General features: G+C 43.8%; 1 protein-coding gene across 8 annotated transcripts in view; it reads left to right on the top strand.

Annotated features, from left to right (window-relative positions):
• Nckap5 (NCK associated protein 5) overlaps positions 1-20,523 on the top strand; it is a 958,567-nt gene that overhangs the window by 390,968 nt on the left and 547,076 nt on the right. For 6 of the 8 annotated variants that reach the window (XM_051147290.1, XM_051147282.1, XM_051147283.1 and 3 more), the window contains one exon: positions 10,015-10,078. The exons of the other annotated variants lie outside the window; for them this stretch is intronic. In XM_051147290.1, the coding sequence (XP_051003247.1) occupies positions 10,015-10,078 (64 nt within the window). The remainder of the gene's footprint in view (positions 1-10,014; positions 10,079-20,523) is intronic. 8 annotated transcript variants of the gene reach the window in all.

Here is a 20,523-nt window from a genome sequence, read left to right as displayed (position 1 = left end):
ATTTCAGTCCATGTCCTAAAGCCTTTTCATTTCGAAACTCACAGGCCTCCTTGTCCTGAGGCTACACAGATGGTTTGAATCTTTGCGTAGACACCATCTCAGGGCCTTCAATCACCACAGAGCCAGAATGAAATTTCAAGGCCATTGATAGTTGAAAGCCATGGCGAACTCAATTAGTTGTCACATAAGGGCTGTTTTCATGTGTGAGGAGGCAGCATGTGTTCTCCTGAAGAAGGCCTATTCTTTATTCAGTTACATACAACCCACGAATCTGCATATTGCCAGAAGTGATGGGAGATGACTGAGCATCGCAGAACACAGTTTTATTAACTTAGTGGATTTCTTTTGAGTAGAATTTCACTAGTGAAAAGAAATAAGATGCAGGATAACGTAGGGACTTCCAAGTTAAAAAAAAAAAAAAAAAACATTTAAACATAAAAACCCATACATACAAACAGCATTTTTTTTTAGAAGTAAACGTTAAGTCAGGAGATTAATTGGCCCTCAGTGGTTCATAACAGTGTACGTATCAAGAAACTCTATTTGAGGTCTGTGGCCAGAGTTTGCTCTCAAGGGAGATCAGTACAACAGTTAACAAGAGTAGCTTGTATCTCCAAGCATACAGGCTTGGTTTGTGCCTGTATGCATTTTGCATAGGCATTTGTAGGGGACGGTTGGGATTGCATTCTATCCCAGGAAGAGATAAGGAGAGAACAGAAGGGTATCACATCAGTTAATTATTGTGTTACATAAAGGAGGCCTTTTAAACCTCATCAAACACTTCAGCATAAAAAGCACATGTTATTCTGGGGAGATGGTTACAAGTGAAAAGCAAAGGAGAAAATGCAGATGGACAAATTAACGGCGTCTTTTAAAAGGGCAGATGGTGCCTAGGATGTCCAAAATGCTACGTGTGTAAGACCTTTTTATCCTGTGTGCTCACATTGGCACTACTGTCAAGCTTTTGTGGCCTGTGTGTGTGTGTGTGTGTGTGTGCATAGTATGGGTGTGCATGTGTAAGTGGGTCCCTGCTTGCACATGGGTGCAAATGACCATTTGTGCCCACTTGTGAGAAGCCCAGACATCAACATTGTACGTCTTCTTTGATCACATGTTGCCTCTTTCATGGATACTGGATCTGTAACTGAACCTGGAGATCCTTGATTTGGCTAAACTGGCTGGCTTGGTCTTCAGGGATCCTTCTGTCTCCACCCCACCCCACGCACAGTACTAGGGTTACAGACAGCTTTCATATGGGTGTTTTGCCCTCCACACCTAAATCATGTAGTCCTGACCCTCTAGTATTTCATAGCCTACTAGGGAAGAGAAATAGGAGGGCAAAGAGGGCCAATATCATGGATGAGTCAGTGGAGAACTGGGTTAATGAGTTAGTTAGTGGAAGGTGGGTTTCATTTGCATCTTAGTTCTTAAGAATGCAGGGATGGTTTTGAGAATGAATGGGATACGGATTTGTATGTGACTGTGTGCATGCATGGAGGACAATCTCTGCTGCCATTTCTTGTCTTTTTTTCTTTTTCTTGTTTCAAACGGTTTCTCACTGGCTTGCAGCTTGCAGAGTTGGCTTTGCTGGCTGGCAAGTGAGCACCAAGTATCCACCTGTCTCTGTGTCTCCAGGGCTGAATTGTGCAAATCTGTGTTCCCATGTCAATCTTATTTTGGTAGGTTGTGGTAGGTTGTGGTAGGTTCCTTGTGTACCAAATGATCTATCTCAGCAGCTCCAAGGATTCACTGCCATTTTTTGTTGCCATTAAAAGGCAAGTTTCTAAAGGGTAGGTTCCTAGTTTTCTTGTTGTTTTTATTTATCTATGTATTCCAACACAGAAGACTCTTTTGGAGAAAACAACTTTGAATTGGGAAGAATGGAGGCTTCAACTTTACCAGCAAACACAATACCACTAAATTCTGGTTTGGTCCCAAAATCAGTGCATTGAAATCAACCTGTTGGTTTCACCACGGAGCACCATGTTTGAGAAAGTCTACAGATTTGTAACACACATTCAACGTACTGACTTGTATGTATCATAAATGTGAACAGACCTTCCAAGCATGGAATGAAAGCGTGATATATGATGCTTTAAAATTTTTACAAGTGTAGGAAAGAAAAAGAGCAGGTGTAGAGATTTCTTGGGTCTGTGTTGTATCCTATAAAAGTTTGTTTAAAATCTGCTCTCTCCTTCCATATCTGGAGGGACGCATAATGCGGTGAAGCACTGTGGATAGGCTAATTAATTTAGCCCTGACTCAGGGAAAGCTGCCACTGGTCTCCCCATCTGCCTGAGCGACAGGTGCGCCTGCCTCTTGGCATTGTCCTGCCCTCTGCAGCGGGTGACTCCCCAGGATGTCTGTGTGTGGAGATAATGGTCCTTGGACTCCTCGGGAGATGAAACCTGTTCTCTCTACATGCATACCAGATCGCCACCGGGCTCCTATTCTTGGGTTTCCTATTCTTGGGACTTGCCTAGAAGCAGGGCTGGCTGATGATGAATTGAACTCCACCCCCACCCCAAGATTTTAGAGCATAACACCCTGGCTCAGGGCACAGATGAAAACAGTCATTTATCTAATTTCCCTCTAGGCATTTGGCAGTGTCTTCGTGGGGAAAATAGGAAGGAGTGTTGATTGAAACAAAGCCCTTGACTGAGTGTGTGTGCATGGGGGAGACTGGATTTGCATTTTTCTTTTGCACTACAGGGTACATTGGCACTTGGAATTTGGTGACAGTGGTGATGGTTGTGGTAGTGATCTCTCTCTCTCTCTCTCTCTCTCTCTCCTCTCTCTCTCTCTCTCTCTCTCTCTCTGTTTTCAAGACAGTCTCTCCCACTGACCTGGATTTCCAGGAAGCAGGCTAAGCTAGTTGACCCTTGAGTCCTGCATACTCACCTGAATCCATATCCCCAGCACCGGGGTTGTAAATGCACGCCACTGTATTTGTCTCTAGTGGGCTCTGGGATTGAACTCAGGTCCTCATATGTACGTAGCAAGCACTTTACCAGCTGAGCCATTTCCCCAGCCTCAGTGTCTTCTAGATAAAAATCTATTAAACGTTTCTGTTCAGTACATGTTAAGTTGTGCTAGAATGCATTGCACCCTCAGAGAAGCAGACTATTTCTCACATTATTTGGGAGGCAGTGTTCACAGGGGTGGCGGGTATGAAAGCACTGGTGCTAATGAGTTTGATTTTTACCTTAATATATATTCATTGGTATTTTATGTTTTGTAAAAAATGGCATTTAAGCTGTTGAGAAAAGGGGTGCAAGGATATTTTCCCAGCATGTGTGAAGATCTTAAATGTGGTCTTGCCAGCACGAGAACCTGAATTCAGTTTCCAGAAGCCATCAGAAAAAGCTAGGTGTGGTACTGTGTGCTTGTAATCACAAGTTAGGGTGGGCAGAGTCAGTGGTCGGCCATCCTAACCTGCGTGGCAAGACTTCAGGTTCAGTGAGAGAGCATGTCTCAAAGAGGAAGGTACTCCCATGGCACCATTGGGGATGTCTTGCTGGAAGAGTCATTGCTGTATTTGTAGGCCAGATAAGACTGGTTGCATTTTCCCCTTGGCAGCTTGCATAAAACTTCAGGGTACTATGAGAGCTATCCCCCTAGAAGGAGACTTCCAAGTGAGTTTCAGCTCAATTCCTCACATTCCTCCGTTTGAAGAATATGGTGTCTTCAGCAGTAGAATTCTTACTGTCAGGTTCTGGGAGGCAACCCAGGGCTGTAGGAATAGCCTGAACTGCTTTGAGAGTTTCTCATCACCCCACCCCCAGTGTGTGTGACACAGAAGGACTTGGATGGGGGAAAGACGGGATGGAAGTAATGTAAACGGAGTATTCGTGTATGAAATTCTAAAATAATTTTCAATTAAAAAGAAAAATGGAAGAATATGGTGTCTGACGAGTGACATTTGTGTTTGACTTATGATTTCCAGATCTCACACACACACACACACACACACACACACTCATACACACACACACACACACGCACCCTCATACACAAACTCACATGCGAGCACAAATGTACACACATAGGCATATATAAGAATTCTAACTATATATATATTATAACTATATATAGTCTAACACATGTATTGCTGTTTTATGAACTTAGTAAAAAGTAATAATGGTCATATTTAAGCTTTGATTAGTGAGAGACAAGGCATTTGTTCTGCTTGCCCAAGCATCTCATGTTTTCACATGACTCATGGGCATGACTTCGCTTTCGCAGTATTCAGTCTCGGGGCTCTTTGACCTTTCTGAGGATATATGGGGCTAAATCCTTAAGTGGTAATGCTGATAGTGTTTGCCCATTTTGTTCTTATTCTGTCACAGAGACTGCCCCCAAGTGACATCACAGCACCACAGAAGCAAAGATGGGAGTCGTGGGCTCTTGTTTTTGTTTGTTTGTTTAGTTACTTTAAAAAATGTGTTCACTTTACATCCTGATTGTATTCCCCTCCCTCACTGCCTCCTTGTCCCACCACTCCATGGAATCTTGTTTTTATTAGCCAAGCATGAGTGTTATTCACTAAAGGATAAAACTGTGCCGCTCATTTTATTTTTTGTTTTAAAAATCTATGATTCTTGGTGCTAGGAATGGGGTATAGAGGCTAAATTCTTGTAGAGATCCTGAGTCCAGCTCCTAGGACTCATGTTGGGGGACTCACGATGCCTGTTACTCCATCTCTAGGGGATCTGATACCCTTTGGCTTCTGTCAGCATACATATACCCACAAACAGACATACAGATAAAAATAAGCCTTAAAATCCCACATATATCTAACAATTAGATTTATATGTTAGCCTACAATATAATTATACTTTTTATTTACTTTCAGACACAGTCTCAGCAGCCCCAACTGGCTGTGTTTTCCAAGGATGACCTTATATTACTGACATCCCTGCCTGCACCTCCGAATTGTTGGCATTACAGGTGTGGCCACAGTGCCTGTTTTATGCCACTCTGTGCATGGAACCTGGGGCTTTGTCCAAGTGGGACAAGCACTCTGCCGTCCTAGCCGTGCCCCAAACGCCTCATCGTTTATTGTGCAAACCAGCTTGCTAGTGCTGGGCCCCTATGCTGATACGCGTTGCATGTTTGGCATTCTTTCTGGTTGCATGTCTCATACATGCTGGATTTAGAATTGTCTGTTTGTATTCATTTCTCAACACTATAACTAATACCAGGCCTAGAATAAAGTCTCATTAGTGTATGCTGAGTGAACTAGAATTCTAATTTATCATCGGATTATGTAGTTTCTGTTATGAGACTATTCTAGGTAAATTAAAGATATACCTTGTCCTAGTTTCATTTCTGTTGTTGTGATTAAAAATAAAAACCTGACCAAAAAATTAGCTTAGGGGGAAAGTAGTATATTAAGCTTACAATTCCAGTGTATAGTCCATTCTAGCAGAGAAATCACTGCAGGTGCTCAGAGCAGTGAGTCACATCACATCCACAGTCAGAATCAGAGGAGACCAAGCCTGTATGCTCACTGGGTTCTACTCAACTTTTCCGCTCTCACATGGTTCGGGACAGTTGGCATAAGGAATGGTTTCACTCGCAGTGGGCTGAGTCTTCCTATATCATTAACTTAATTAAGACCATCCCCTACATACAGGACTTCAGACCAAACCCATGTAGACAATCTGTTATTTAGGCTCATTCTACATGTTTGTAGGTTGGGTCAAATTAATAACGCTAACCATCAGGGGCATATATTTTAGGCACCACAAACATTATTAAGTTTTAACTCCATTGGTATATTAGAACTGAAATTGAACTAAAATGAATTTGTATGCGCAGGAGGGTAGTTTTGCAGGAAGTTTGAACAGCACAGTATCTTCACCACAGTAAAAGGCTTGGGATCTGCAAAGTCCTCAATATTTTGAAATTTTATTCTTCAAAATATGTCTGAGCACACATAGCTATTACAGGTTATTTTTTTCTGGAAAGGTGATGTAAAAATGATATCTGATGCTTCCATCAAAGGACAGAGTCTGTAACACATTGCAGCAGAGTAACATTGCAACACAGAATCTGTAACAGCTTGCTTGATGGGAGGAGGCATTGCCCAGTCCGCTACATCGCTACATCTCCTGTTCTCTGCTCCACAGTGAGGAGCTGTGTGTAAGGATGAGACTTAGCAGTAAGCACATGCATTAGCTCACACTTGTGTTGGTGTTTTCTGCTGCTCTGCCTTCAGGACATCTCCATCGGTTACCATCTGCCCAGTGAATAGCGGCAGATATGGCGGCTTCTTTTCTTCCTGCCCAGTATGTGTGGAAGTCATGGACCCCTTATAGAGAAACTAATGAATATTGAATTGTTTCAAGAAAATTCTGGAATCAATTCTGATGCACCAGAAGACCCCATAGACCCTGGAGTCTGTGTTTGTCATTCATCACGCACTGAACACAGCCACCCACTTCTGGGTGGCTTCTCTTTGGCAAGTGTTTCCTAAACACTGAAGCCTTGTAGGTACTTTCAGGGTTTTGTAAATGTCAATGGTTTCACTGGGGGTGGGGGGGGGCGTTCTTGCATGGGCTTCCTTGCAGATCTGCCAGTTGTATTCTACAGACCAATGGTTCACATGAAAAGAGAATTCATTGTCTTTTGTGCAGAGGAAGATGTTGAGTGCTCTCCTCTATCACTCCTTCTTATTCTTTTGACACAGGGTCTGTCACTGATCCTAGAACTTGCCTGGTGGCCAGTAAGCCCTAGAAATCCTCCTGTATCTGCTCCCCCTAGCATTGGGGCGACAGGCACATGTGTGACCATGCCTGGCTTTTTATTTTTTTACGTGGGTGTTAGGAGATTGGAGCATAGGTCCTCATGCTTGTGTAGAAAGCACTCTTCCACACTCACCCATCTCCCTGGGGCTTGTGTTGAAGGACTTTAGCAACCTAAGACTAATTCTCCATTTGGGTATAAAACATCTTAAGAGGCGAGGGTCTATTTCTTCCTGAGACTTAAACATTTTATTTCATTGAACTGAAAATGGAGTGAGAGCTGTGTCTGATTTACTGTGTGTGTTTGATATTGTGTTTTGTCCCTGTTCTGGAGATAAGGATCCATGGCTTGTGATCACATATCCCCGGGCATTGGTTTTGTAATCATAAACTTGGTACCAGCTTCATAATGAACTCCCGATTTTGCGGCGGAACGAAATAGGGAATGTGTCCTGAATGAAATAGCAGTTGTGTGTTGTCAGCAGGAGAGAACTAAGCCCCTCAGCCACGAGCGTGAGGGTGCATTTGCTGTGGGGAGCTTCAAAGGCAAGCATTCTTTGTTTGTTTGCTTATGTATTTATTTTTTACACAAAAAGGTTTGTAAGGAACATTCGATTAGCATGAAAAAGAAGCTGGTCACAACTGGCTTCGCACCCAGTTTGGAACTACAGGTTGGAAGGCATGGTGTGCCAGGATGTCTAGGGCAAACATGATTATTGATGAGAGAGACTGAGCTGTTTGTTTCTGATCGCTTGATTGGGTCTATTACTCGACCCCCCGCAAACGTCAAGGTATATAGAGAGGGGAGACTGCAGGGTAGACGCTGATGCTCTTATGCGGCTTGATCACTTCTTTGTTTCAATCAGGACTTTGTTTTCCCCAGGGATAGATCAGGATTTAGTGTTCCTGTAGCATCTTTCGGTGCTTCCCATTCTAACCTTTTATTAATTCTAAATTAATGTAATAATTAACTAAAATACTACCATCCAAGGCTGAATCAGGTCCTCGTGCTTGCTCAGCTGGTGCCCTATCCACCGAGACTTTCTCCAGCCCTGCAACAATTGGTTTTTTCTGAGGAGACATTTTTCTGGATTGGATTCCTAAGAGCTGATCTTCGGGGCTTCTTTATTTTTAAATAACACTTTTTTTTGGTTAATTCCTTAAGGATTTCATATGTGTGTTCAATGTACTTGATCATATTCACTCCCTAATTCCTCCTCTAACTTGTCCCAGGCCTATTTCCCCACCAGTTCCTGGCTCCCTATTTTGAGTCGTTTCTAAAGTTGGTGCAGCTCTCAGACTTCACCAGAAAAATCTCTTGATGCAGGAAGTAGTGGTCAGTGCAAAAATTCAAACTGGTCGAAGCTAAGAGAGTAAGTGTCATCCGAATGCTGAGCCACAGTGGGACACTCACTTCTCTCCCTCCTCTTCCTTCTCCTCCTTCTCCTCCTCCTCCTCTTCCTCCTCTTTCTTCCCCCCCCCTTCTTCTCCTTCTTCCACTCCCTCTCTCTCCCTCCCTCTCTCTTAGTTCAAGGATTATTGTAGAAGAGAGGAATGAAAGTTGTAACAGTCAGAAGTCAGGGATGACCAGAGAGAAGCAGGGTTTGTGGAAATGACAGTACCATGGGACTCTTGAAGACACAGCAGCTGTGGCTGTCTGTATAAGAGCTTCACAACACAAGGAATGTTCCAGCATGCTGGAGGGAGGGGATCCTGCAGTACTTTTGACAGCTGATGGCCTCTGGGGTACATGTCACAGCATCCAGCTTTTCCCATAAGTCCAGGGGTTCTAGTTCCCATAAGTCCTCATGCTTGCAAGGCAAACACTTCATGGACTGGCTCCCTCCTTGGCCTGGAAAGTTGGTTTTGTTTCTTTGTTTTGGGTGGTCAGGTGTGTCACAGCCACTGGAGGCAAGAAATCCTCTCACCAACCCAGGGCTGGGGCAGCCCTGTCTGTGTTCCCTGGCAGCTGTAGTGGAGGAGGGATGGAGTGCCACTCAAACATCTTCATCTTACCTGTGGGAGAGGGATTTCAGGGGATGTGATCACATAGGCTGGGAGCCGAAGCTGCTGCTTGTCTCAGTGTCACCCGCTCACTGTTTAAAAGATTGAAAAGCTGTTCAAAATGCAAGTATTATCACGAACATTCTTAACATTTCAGTGACTGCTCTGTATGTTAAAAGTGTAGTTATGAAGAATATGAAATGAATCTTATTATGAAGTATGAATACTAAACCTGATTTAACATGTATTTATTTATTGCGTGTGCACGGGTGTTTACGTGGAGGTCAGAGGCTGGCTTTCAGGGGCCGGTTTTCTCTTTCCACCTGTGGGTCCCATAGATCACGGATGGATCTCAGGCCCTCAGGCTATCACAGCAAGCACCTTTACCTTCTGAGCGATCTCACTGACTCATGATTGCATTTTATTTCAAGACAGGGTTTCTCTGTTATCTTGGCTATCCTGGACTCACTTTGTAGACCAGGCTGGCCTCGAACTCACAGTGATCCCCTGTGTCTGCCTCCCGAGTGATGGGATTAAAGGTGTGCGCCACCATGCCCGGCTTCATGATCAGATTTTTAAATCTATATTTTAAAAAGCTTTTTAGGCCTTGGAAAGTAAACTATGGAGTTTTAGTTTAGACTCTGGTGTGAGGAAACCTGACGTTTGGCCCTGTCACACCCTGGCTCAGAGCTCAGTTGCTCACGCAGCCTCTTGGACCCTCAGTGTCCTCTTCTACAGAGTGAGTAACCATCAGGCGCATAGGAGAACTGGCAAAATAACCAATAGAGTTGGTTTCCTACAGCGAGCTTGCGAATGATGTTCTGTTTTTCCCAAGAATGGTGTACAGTTATGTTTTGTTTGCTTTTTAAAATCCAGCTCTGTTATAGAGGGAAAAGAGAAAACAATTAAAAAAATATAATAAAGTCAATACTGAAGTAGTAATGAAATAGCCTCAGAAACTTAAATGACAGAGGACATATGCAAACAAGGATGGTGGAGCACTGCACAACCTAACATTCAGTATTTATTCCTCTATTATGAAGTCCCAAACAAAAGAGTGACTGTCGTGATGCTACATAGAGATGGTGCCCCAGGGACCAATCACCTTAAATATTTAATATTAAACGTGGTTGAGGGAAGGAGGGAAGTAAAGGATGGGGCTTCTCGAGAGATCTCAAAAGAATGCTTCCCAGCCATGTGGTGCTATCTCAGCCCTGGGAACGCCCTGGGAATACCTAATGGCATGCTTCTGTCTCTCCAGGGAGAAGTTGGCTGTGGCCAGGCTGCAGAGAGAAGTCACCCAAAGGACAAACCAAGGGGCCATGGTGAGTCTTGGCTCGTCTGTCTCTCTTCCTGTGAGTCTCCTGTCCTGGGAGCTGTTGCTTCAAAACCATTCAGTCCCAGCAAAGCATGTGAAAACCAAATATTTGCTTGTAGCCAACTCCATGATTATGCCTTTGTAAATGATGTATGTGTTTCAGTGTAGAGAGCTATGCCATGGAAGGTGAGAGAGACACAGACAGATGGCAGACCCCTGGACCAGATTTGGAATAACACTCAAATGTTCAGAGGGATGGATGGCTGTCAATTGAGAATCTTGATTGGATAGTCAGGCTTTCGTCTGTCAGTGCCAAGTCTGTAAATGTACAAATTGAGATTTTTTTAGATAAGGACAATTTAATATAATTCAACCTTCTCCCTTATTCGAAGGTAAACAAAACAAATTACAGAAAGAGCCTCGGGGTGTTTCCTAATGTAATTGCCTTTTATTCTCTCCCTCCCTAGTATCTGCAGGGTGTTTTACCCTGTCCTATCAGTTTGACTTCTTAGGAAAACTGATTTTTCTTGGTTTCTGAATGGTGCAAAAAAATCAATAGTTATTCTTTGGTCCACCTAAACTTCATTTTTATAGACCACTGTCTTTGCTAGAGTATCTGCTGGGGTGCCACTGTAACATCTGAGGTGACCGTCTGGGCACGCAGGGAGCCTGTGTGTGTGTGTGTGTGTGAATTAACTGCTGTTGCAAACTCCGAGAAGAAAATATCACACCATTCCTATATTTTGCCCCTCTTCTGACAAGACAGTGGCAGGTGTGCGAATTTTCAGCAGAAGGTTCTGCTGTCTATGAAAAGGAAGTGGCATGTTTGTTTGCAGCCTCCAACGGCTGCTACCATTTGAGTCCATGAGAGCTAAGTGACAAATCATCCACCAAAAAGAGGGAGATGCTTGGGGAAGTCGCTGGTCCTGTGCTTGTCCTGATGGGGAATGGAAGAAGCGGGGGCTACAAGCCAGAAGCTGAATGCATCTCAGGTGCACAGAAGACCAGGAATGTGCTAACATATTTTGGGAAGGCACATCACACTGTTTGTTATGCTAGGCATCGGAACTCGGAGAGAATCTACAACTGTTCAAACAATTAAGGCGGCTACAGGGAAGTATCATTGAGCAATACGAAAACAAGTTGGAAAAACTCCAAGGTCTGAGTGGGGAGCCACACTCTCTCCCTATCTGCATTGCTCACTGCTTTGTGGAAGGCCCTGGAGGGCAGAGAACAAGCCTGGCTGTCACTCCTCAGCTAACATTGACTTGTGTTTGAAGACAGGCTCTCTTACTGGCCTGGGGCTCACTGAGTAGGTGGGGCTGGCTGATCAGCAGGCTTCTGGGTTCTGCTAGGCCTCACTTCCCAAGCACTGGGATTAGAAACATACATCACCATGTCTGGGGTTTTAGATGGATTCTGGATAGAACCAGGTAGGTCCTCAGGGCTGCACAGCAAGAATTAGCCATTCGAACTTCCTCTGTAATCCAGGAGTAGTTTTGTTTTTGGTTTTTGGTCTTTGGTTTTGTCTCCTTGTTTTTGATTTTTGCAATAAGCTCTTCACTTTTGAATATCATTAAATCCACATGAACAGAACATGACACATCTATAGCCCTTCATCCAGTTTCTCCTTATCAACATCTTCTATGGCTGTGGTATGATCTCCATAGCGGAGCGACCAATGTTGTTATATGAGTGTTAATTAAATTCCAGACTTTACTATGACGTCACCATGACCCATCTGTGACCTACGGTCCAGTGTAGGACTCTGCGTTTCATGTGGAAAGGTTCCCTGTTAGTTATATGGATGAACCCGTGAACACGTGCGTGGAATATGAACCCCAGCCTGAGGTAATGCCAGGCTGGATTCATAGCACAGTAGCTGTTGTTTATTGTATCCAAGGTAACAAGTTCGGCCTGGGAATTGTGTTTTATTAAAGAAGATTTTGGGTATTTTGGATGTTTTATGTTGGTTTTCCTAGTTGTTAAGGGAAATGCACTTCACCATTGGTTTACAGTTCCTTTAATTATTTCGCCCAGTTTGTTCCCCTTTGCAGAGAGTGTTTAACCTGTGGTCTACTCTGCTGGCTCAGTGTGTCCCGTCTTGGAGTCTTCAGTGCACCACAGTTTTTGTTAATGCATAAAGAAGATCCGCTGATCCACGTGAAGACGCCATTCTCATTACCTCACAGAGCCATTCAGTTAAAAAACTTCTTTCTTATTTGTCAACCTTTGAAAGTTCCAATTACACATGTTTTGGCGTGAGGTTAGAATCATATATACACAAGATTGTTAGCTAATTTTAAAATCTTGAATATGACCTTTGTGATCTTCCAAATGCTCACATCAAATCTGGTCCTTGGTGAGATTACTTACACTTTGCCACAGAAATCTCTGTGCATAAGGCCATCCCATACAAAGAAAATGGCAAGAATAATAGTGTTTGCTTAAAAAAAAATTAGTTATTTCATTTTATGTATATGAACATTTTACCCATAAGCATGTGTGTATGCATGTGTATGCATGTGTGTAATGTATGTGCATGTGTACCACACACATGCCTGGCGACTTTGAAGGTCAGAAGAGGGGGATCGGATTCCTAGAATTAGAGTAATGGATGCTTTTGGGCCACTAGTAGGGTGCTGGGAACCAAATCCTAGGACCACTACAAGACTAACAGGGGTTCTCAAGCACTGAGCCATCTTTCCAGCCCTGGAAACTCACCCTAAAACAGTGTGGTTGGTTGTGAGAAAAGAGGATACTGATTATTGCTGGAGAGAATGTCAGTTGGTGCAGCCACAGTCCCATTCAATGGGGAAGACCCTCAAGGAACTAACACTACACCTGCCCAGCCACCCACCCTGAAGTATCCAAAGGATTCTTAAGTCAGCGCACTGCATGGATAATTGCACGGCCAGGCTTATTGCCATGCTACTCATAGTTGTGAGAAAATGGAACCAGTGTCCATCAGTAGATGAACAAATAAAGAAAATGTGCTCCATATATATAATATCTTTCCAGTTGTGGTGAAAAATGAAATTATGACATCTTCAGGAAAATCTAGACTCTAAGATAAATAGCATTTCATTTTAAATGCAGAACCTAAGTTTAAAGTTATGTATATGTAAGTGGTGTGTGTGTGTGTGTGTGTGTGTGTGTGTGTTCATATCTGTATGTATATTAGGAAACTGGAAAGCGGATCACAATGGGGGAAGAAGAAAGCTTATAGGACAGGGAAATGGAATACATATGATAAGGAAGTAGAAGGAAGTATGAGCCTGGGAAGAAAGGGAGGCATCCAGCCAGAGCTGAGCACAGGCGTGGGGGAGGGCGGTGGGGGAAGGTAATGGCATAGCATGAAAATGCTGGAACTCTACCACTTTTCCCAGTTTGTGAATGAAGGCTTCAGAAAGCATTTATAAAGAAAATTAGGCCGCTGGGTAGGTAGCTCATTTATTAAAGCTTTTGCAATACAAGCCTAAGGACCTGAGTTCAATCCCCAGAGCCCACACAAAATTCTGAGCATGCTGGTATATGCCTGTCATAGAAACTCTGAGGGGGTGGGGACAGGAGGATTGTTGAGGTGGGGACAGGAGGATTGTTGAGGCACACTGACAAGCCATTCTAGCCTGTTTGATAAATTCAAGCCCATTAAGAGATCCTATCTCACAAAACCAAAGTGGCAATCTCAAGAGGGCTCAGGAAGTAAAGGTGCTTGCCACTAATTGCGACAATCTGAGTTTATCCACAGAGCCCACATGATGTAAGGAAGTCATGGACTCCTCCAACTTGTCCTCTGACCTGCCAAACATGCACGGTGGCACTCATAGTTTAATAATAAGTGTAGTCACGGCAAGACCTGTTGACTGCTTCTTGTTAACATGCAAGACCGTTGGTTTTGAAGTTGTTGTAGGTAATGTGATGGCAGCTCCCTGCAATTTGACTTGCATTTCCTTTGTGATAAAGATGTTGCTCAGTTACAATCCACCTGCCTTCCACTGGCAACATCTGGTGGGTTGTTTTACCTACTTGAAGGAGTGACAACGGATTTTCCTCTTGGTCCAGCTGTACACTATATTTATTTATTTATTTATTTTTTGTACAGTCTCATCACAATATATGTTGCCAGTTTTGCCTCACCTTTTCATTTGCCCACTTCCTTTAAAGATTGGTGCCTCTGGATGACTAGAAATATTTTAATATTGATTTTTTAAACTTAACATTAATATGTTCTGTATTTGAAGATTTTTTGCCTTTAGTATGTTTATAAACATTACCTCATATTTTCCTCTGCATGGAACAAGATGTGCTTTAGTCACATCTATTTAAATCGATAGATGCCTAAATTCTGTCTGTGATGAGTGGTATGGGTTGACATGTACTTTATACAAAATCAATACATGCATGTGTGACAATTCAAAAGATGATCTTCCTTTGAGTTTTCATACCAAAATTTGCTGAAAACCATTTCCCTCTACACATACAAGTCTGTACCTGATGTTGACTTTTTAGATTAATTTTTAAAATATTTATTATATATTTATTTATTCGTGTGTGTGTATGTGAGAGAGAGGGGGGGGGAGGAGAGAGAGAGACAGACAGACAGAAGACAGACAGACAGACAGAGACAGACACACAGAGAGAGGCAGAGACAGAGACAGAGAGACAGAAACAGAGACACAGACAGACAGACAGAGACAGATTGACTCTTGGGCTGAGTTACAGTTGGTCATGAGCTACCAGGTCATCTGCAAAAGCGTCAAGAGCTCTTGACGGATGAGGCATCTCTCCAGCCCCTTCCCCCTTTATCTGTTTCTTTCTCCCTCCCTTGAAAATGCTGCATCATTTGCTTGCTGTGACTGACTGCCTAGCAAGATTTAAAATCAGGTAGTGCAGGGCTCCTGACTTTGTTGTTTCCTCAACTTTTCACAAGTCCAAGTCCCTTTATTTGGCACACAGCAGTGGAGTCAGCTGATCAATGCCTGAAGAAACGCCCTTGGGCTTGCTGATAATAGTACTGAGCATTTAGGTGGACAGGAGGACATCCATCTGCAGTATCAAGTCTCTCTATATTTTAGGCACGAGCTCATGAGGTCCTCAGTTTTCTTTTAATTCTAAATCACAAAGAAAATGTTGAGGGGTTTGGATTCTTTTTAGGCTGCCAGTTAAATGTGGGCCACAGGTTCTGATCCTATGTGTGAGTCATGGCCCTCTTTTGAGTTCATCTTCCATGACATTCACAGTCCTGTGGGCTAGAGTGCGTTTGGGCCCAGGCTAGTGTGGCACCTTGGCTTCGGTCTTAGTAGCTCTGTCGTTAACTGTCCTTTGACACCATTGGATCAGACCTGAGCTCTTGTGCTCAGAGGTGAGCACGGGAGCTCATGGCAGCATCCTAGGAGTGCTCTCCAGCTCTCTCTTTACTGGATATCTCTGGCGTGTTTTGATCCTCCCCTGGAGCCTCTTTCCTTTCCTAATTCATTTTGCAGAAGGCCGGAACTTTAATTCCCTTATCTTCTCCAATAAACAAACCATTCCTGGGGCTTGGTAGGCAGAAAACAGAGAGGGCAGGGAGCAGCAGGAATCTGCCTCTCCCCCTCTGGAAGGGAAGCAGGTCCCTGCCAGAAGCACTGTTTTCAATTAGATAAAAATTCATTTGATTTGAGCTACAGCACCATGTTTGCTGGCCCCGCCCTTAGCTGCTTGATGGTGTGTAATAGAGCTCCACAGCCCTGAGTGGGGAAGAAGTTCAAGTCCAGGGTAACTGTTTGCAGACCACTCCATCAGAGCTGATGCTGGTGGTAGTTTCACTGATTTTAGGGGACATTGTGGTGTCACACATTTTTGGGGATGAAAGCGCATGCGCGCGCACGCACGCACGCACACACACACACACACACACACACACACACACACCCCTACTCATCCCAGATAGGAGTTGTTGTCATAATATCCAAAGTATGGATATCCCCAAAGCCCAACGATGAGCCAATGAGCTTTATGGGTTAATTACAGGAATATGGGTGACGGCTTACTACAGGTAACCCTGTGTAACCAAAGCTTACTCGGCAGAGGTGACAGTGCACAAAAGCTGGGCACATTACACAGCCTGCAGGCAACTTAACAGGTTGGAGACTGTTCCTTCTAGGAGGGTCATTGGCCTAAGCCCCTTCAGGGCAGCTCATCTCCTCTCTGAAACATCTTTGCAGTCTGGCCTGTCTGAGAATGGCTCTCAGCATCTTTACTGTTTCCTCTTGGAGGGAAGGACCTAGTGAATCTGATCAGTTTCATGAACTTCCTGAAGCTATTTTGAGTTGTTTACTTGATGTCTTAAGGAACTTTACTTGGAGATGGAACGTTTCATATTAGAGGAAACTGCTACACAGCAGGCAGAGACAGAGCTGAGGTTAAGTTTCATTTTTTTACCTGAGTGCATACTGGGAACACAATAGGTGTGTGTGTGTGTGTGTGTGTGTGTGTGTACATATACAACACACATATACATACATATATATGTATCTATAATACAGATGTGCACATGTGTATGGGGAACACAATAGGGTGTGTGTGTACATATATAATATAGATGTGCACATAGGTGGTTGTGTGGGGAACACAATAGGTGTGACTGTGTATGTGTGTGTATGTGTGTATGTGTGTACATATACACCCATACATATATAATACAGATGTGCACGTAGAAGGTTGTACAGGGAACACAATAGGGTGTGTGTGTATACATAAACACCCATATATATATGTATAATACAGATGTGTACATAGGTGCTTGTTCACATATAATAAATCAAAATAAATATTTGAAAGCACTGAATTCACTGATGTGTTGTCCTTAGCAACTGTAAGCACAAAGTCAGTTTATACATAGTAGGCTATCCTCAGCATGCTTAATTTTCTACAAAGGTATTGGTATATTAAGGAAACCATCCTTTTAAAGATAATTAGCAATTCAACTGGAATTTTCCTTTTTTTATCAAAGACTGGAATGCTTCCAAGTGACACAGCAACCCTAGTCCCTGGCTGCCTTCCATTCTGTTACTTCTTTTAGCATGCACACTGGTGTTTACTTCAGAATTATTCACAGCAGCTGCTGGGTGTCCAGGAGCAGAGGGATGGGTAAGGGAAAGTACTTTGTCTGCAATGGATATTTGTTCAGCCATAAAGAAGGAAGTCATGCCATTTGTAGGAAAGCGGGCACAGCCTGAGATGATCATATTAGGTGAAGTAAGCCAGTCTCAGAGACAACTACGATGTGTTTTCTTGGTCTCTTGTTTTCTTTCCTCTAAGTCTCTATATTAGATATTAATGGGTGCCCTCCAACTTTCAGTGGGTTAAGGTAGAGATGACAAACCTTTCCCTATATTCTTACTTTTAACTCCCCCTATACTGTTAACATTTACAGTGAGTTTTCTGTAGGCAGCGTACAGCTGGATCATGTTTTTATTTTATTTTATTTTTAATCTATTCTACAAATCAGTGTGTGTGGGAGGGGGAGGAGGATTGTTTTGCTTTTAAGATTTATTCTAGTTTTATTTATGTGTGTGTGTTTGTATCTCTCTGTGTATGTGTAGCAGTCTTCTAAGGCCAGAGGAGGGTATGGGATCCCCTGGAACTGGAGTTAATAGGCAGTTGCCAGCCATACAGTATGGATGGTAGGATGCAAACCTGGCTTCTCAGCCAGAGCAAGAAGTGCTCTCTAAACCACTGAGCCATCTCTCCAGCCCCAAATCTGGGTTTTGCTTCGGTGTTTTGAGGTTGTTTGCTCTCGGCTGAGCTACTGATGTGTCATAGTGTATGCCTCCTTTGCCGTTGCTTTCATCCTCCGGGTTTTGATTTCATCATTTTTCCTACTACTACCATCCTGTGGGTGTTGACACAGCTTTTAGGATTGCTTTTGATTTATTTTGAGCGTTCTTTGAGTATATCTGTCTGGATGTCACTTTTAGTGTTTTCTCGAGGTATAACCTCACACGCATAGCTCATCAACACTCAGAATGCTCTGGAGAAACCTCATTCTCATGTTGCCCCCTCCGCCTCCCCCATTTGTAACATGAATGTCTTGATTCCCGCCACATATGTTTAGAAACACATCACATGGCAGGGCTGTTTTCGCTCCAAATGTCAAACGATTTTGAAAACACTAAGGCTTACTGTGTTTATCCGAGCTCCTTTCTCACTGGTGTTCTAGGAGTCTTTCTTTTAGAGGAGTGTCTGCATAAATAAGCATTGTCCATTCTTCCCTCCCTCCTTCCTTCCTTCTTTCCTTCCTTTCTCCTTCCATTCTTTCCTCCCTTCCCTCACTTCTTTCTCAGGCTTCTATAGCCCGGGCTAGCATAGACATTTCTATGTAGTGCAGGCTGGCCTTGAACTCCTCATGTCTCTCCCTTCACTTCCCAAGTGTCTGGACGACAGACAGGTTTGCCTCAGTTCTTCCCTCTATGTGGTACTTAATGACTACAGCCCGATGCTATAGTCTATGTTGAGATTGCTATAGGCAAACAAATTAACACCTATGGCCTTCCATTTAGTACGTTTTTATCAGAGATTCCTCGGTAATTTCCTACACAAATACAACTTTAGATCCTATCTACCCTCTACTCCCCTACTTTACATTTTGAAAGACCTGGAATCAGCACAAGGCACACCATTTGCCCCAGAGGGACAAATGGACAGGGAACAAGAGGCAAAGATAGGAGCCAGAGGATGAGGGAGAAAGGAAAAAAGGCAGGGGAGGAAGGAATATTTGCCTTGGAGCAACAAAAGACTGCCTCTGGACAGAGAAGAGATAGACACAGCCCACAGGCAAGCAGCAGCTTATACAGGGAAAGAGGAGAAAGCCTTGTGTTAGGATGATTGGATTGTTTTAATTGGGCATGTTAATTGGGGCAGCCATAGGTGACTTTTGATTGATGGACTTCAATGCTTTGATAGCTGGACCTTGGTGGCCAGCCTCAGGAGGGGGAAGCTGCCACATAGACCTGGGGGCCAGCTTTAGGAATGTATTCTAACAAATTAGCAAGGAAGGACAAGGCCTACAGAGCCATGGTTGCCAGTCTCGGGCTTGCTAGAGCCCTTCATATTTTACTCTTTGTGCATGTTTGGTAAGAGAACCCACAGTCTATTAGCAAGGTTTCCATCCTCAATGAATTATGACCAGAAATAGTCCTTGGGCTTCACGTAAGAGGTCTAGCTTTATTGAGTCAATCCAACTGCAGGTTCGTATCACTCTGCTCCTTCTCATAACCTGTTTCCCCACCCCAGGCACCTACCAGTTTGCACTCGGTGTATTCAGTGCTGTGCAGCTACCACATGCAACTGATATCATGTGATAAAACCAGTATCCTCCCATCATCCATATTGTCACACACACACACACACACACACACACACACACACACACACACACACACACACACACACCCCTTTGTATATGTAGGCCAGAGAACAATCTCAGCTTTCATCTCTTTGCCATTGTCCACTTTCCCTCTTTTTTTGAAATAGCATCTCTCACTGGCCCGGAGATCCCCATGTGAGCTAGTCTAGGCTGGCTAGCTTGGCCAGGAAGCCCCAGGGATCTGCCTGCCTCTGCCTCATCAGCACTGGGATTGGAAACATGTGCCACCACTCCCAACTACTTTAAGTTGTTTCTGTTTATTTCTTTCCGCATGTCTGTGTGTGGGAGTTCACGTGTGCCATGTTGCTCTTGTAGAATCAGTCGAGTGCTTGTGGGAGATGGTTCTTCCTTTCCTGGAGCAGATCCTGGCTCTCAGACTCACCATCACCGAGGCAGTTCCCAAATTTGTTAACAATACCATTGATGTTAATCCGACGTATGTGTTGTATCTGTGTGACGTGTGCAGGTGAGTGAAGGTTCCTGCAGAGCCCCAAAGAAGGTGTCACGGGTCTCCTGGAGCTGCGCTTAAAGGCAGGTGGGCTGCCTAATGTGGATGCTGGCAACCAAAACTCAGGGCCTCTGAAAGAGCCAAATATGCTCATAGCCACTGTGCCATCTCCCCAGCCCATATGGGTGGTTTTTTTTATACCACTCTCATGCTTGTGTTGGGGTGTCTGATACTACCCTCCCAAGTAAGAAAATCTCAACATCCAAGTAGAGAGCCTTACAGTTTGGCCGTGTGAAAGCAGTCTGGAAAAGAAGACAGTCGTGTGGAGATGGGGCGCCACATCAGAAAGGAGTTTTTCTGTCTTGTTTTCGGTGTGGCTGGCACTGGTGCAGGTGCACATTCTGAGAGCACCTGTGTGGCTCAAGAGTGTGAAGCAAGGCTGGGAGAAGCCATGACAAATGGCCTGGGCAGCATGGTTTTAACAACCCCTCCCGCATTCATCTTCCCAGCTTGACTCAGTTGCTTCCAAAATCAAGGCTGTGGTTCAGTCCCTGTTCCCTGGCACAAGGTTGCTTGCTTTGCTTGTTTTGCCATG

Source organism: Acomys russatus, chromosome 6, assembly GCF_903995435.1.
Source record: "Acomys russatus chromosome 6, mAcoRus1.1, whole genome shotgun sequence".
NCBI classification, from domain to species: Eukaryota; Metazoa; Chordata; class Mammalia; order Rodentia; family Muridae; genus Acomys; species Acomys russatus.
The sequence above is the reverse complement of the archived record's forward strand: the minus strand, read 5'-3'. Positions and strand labels throughout refer to the sequence as shown.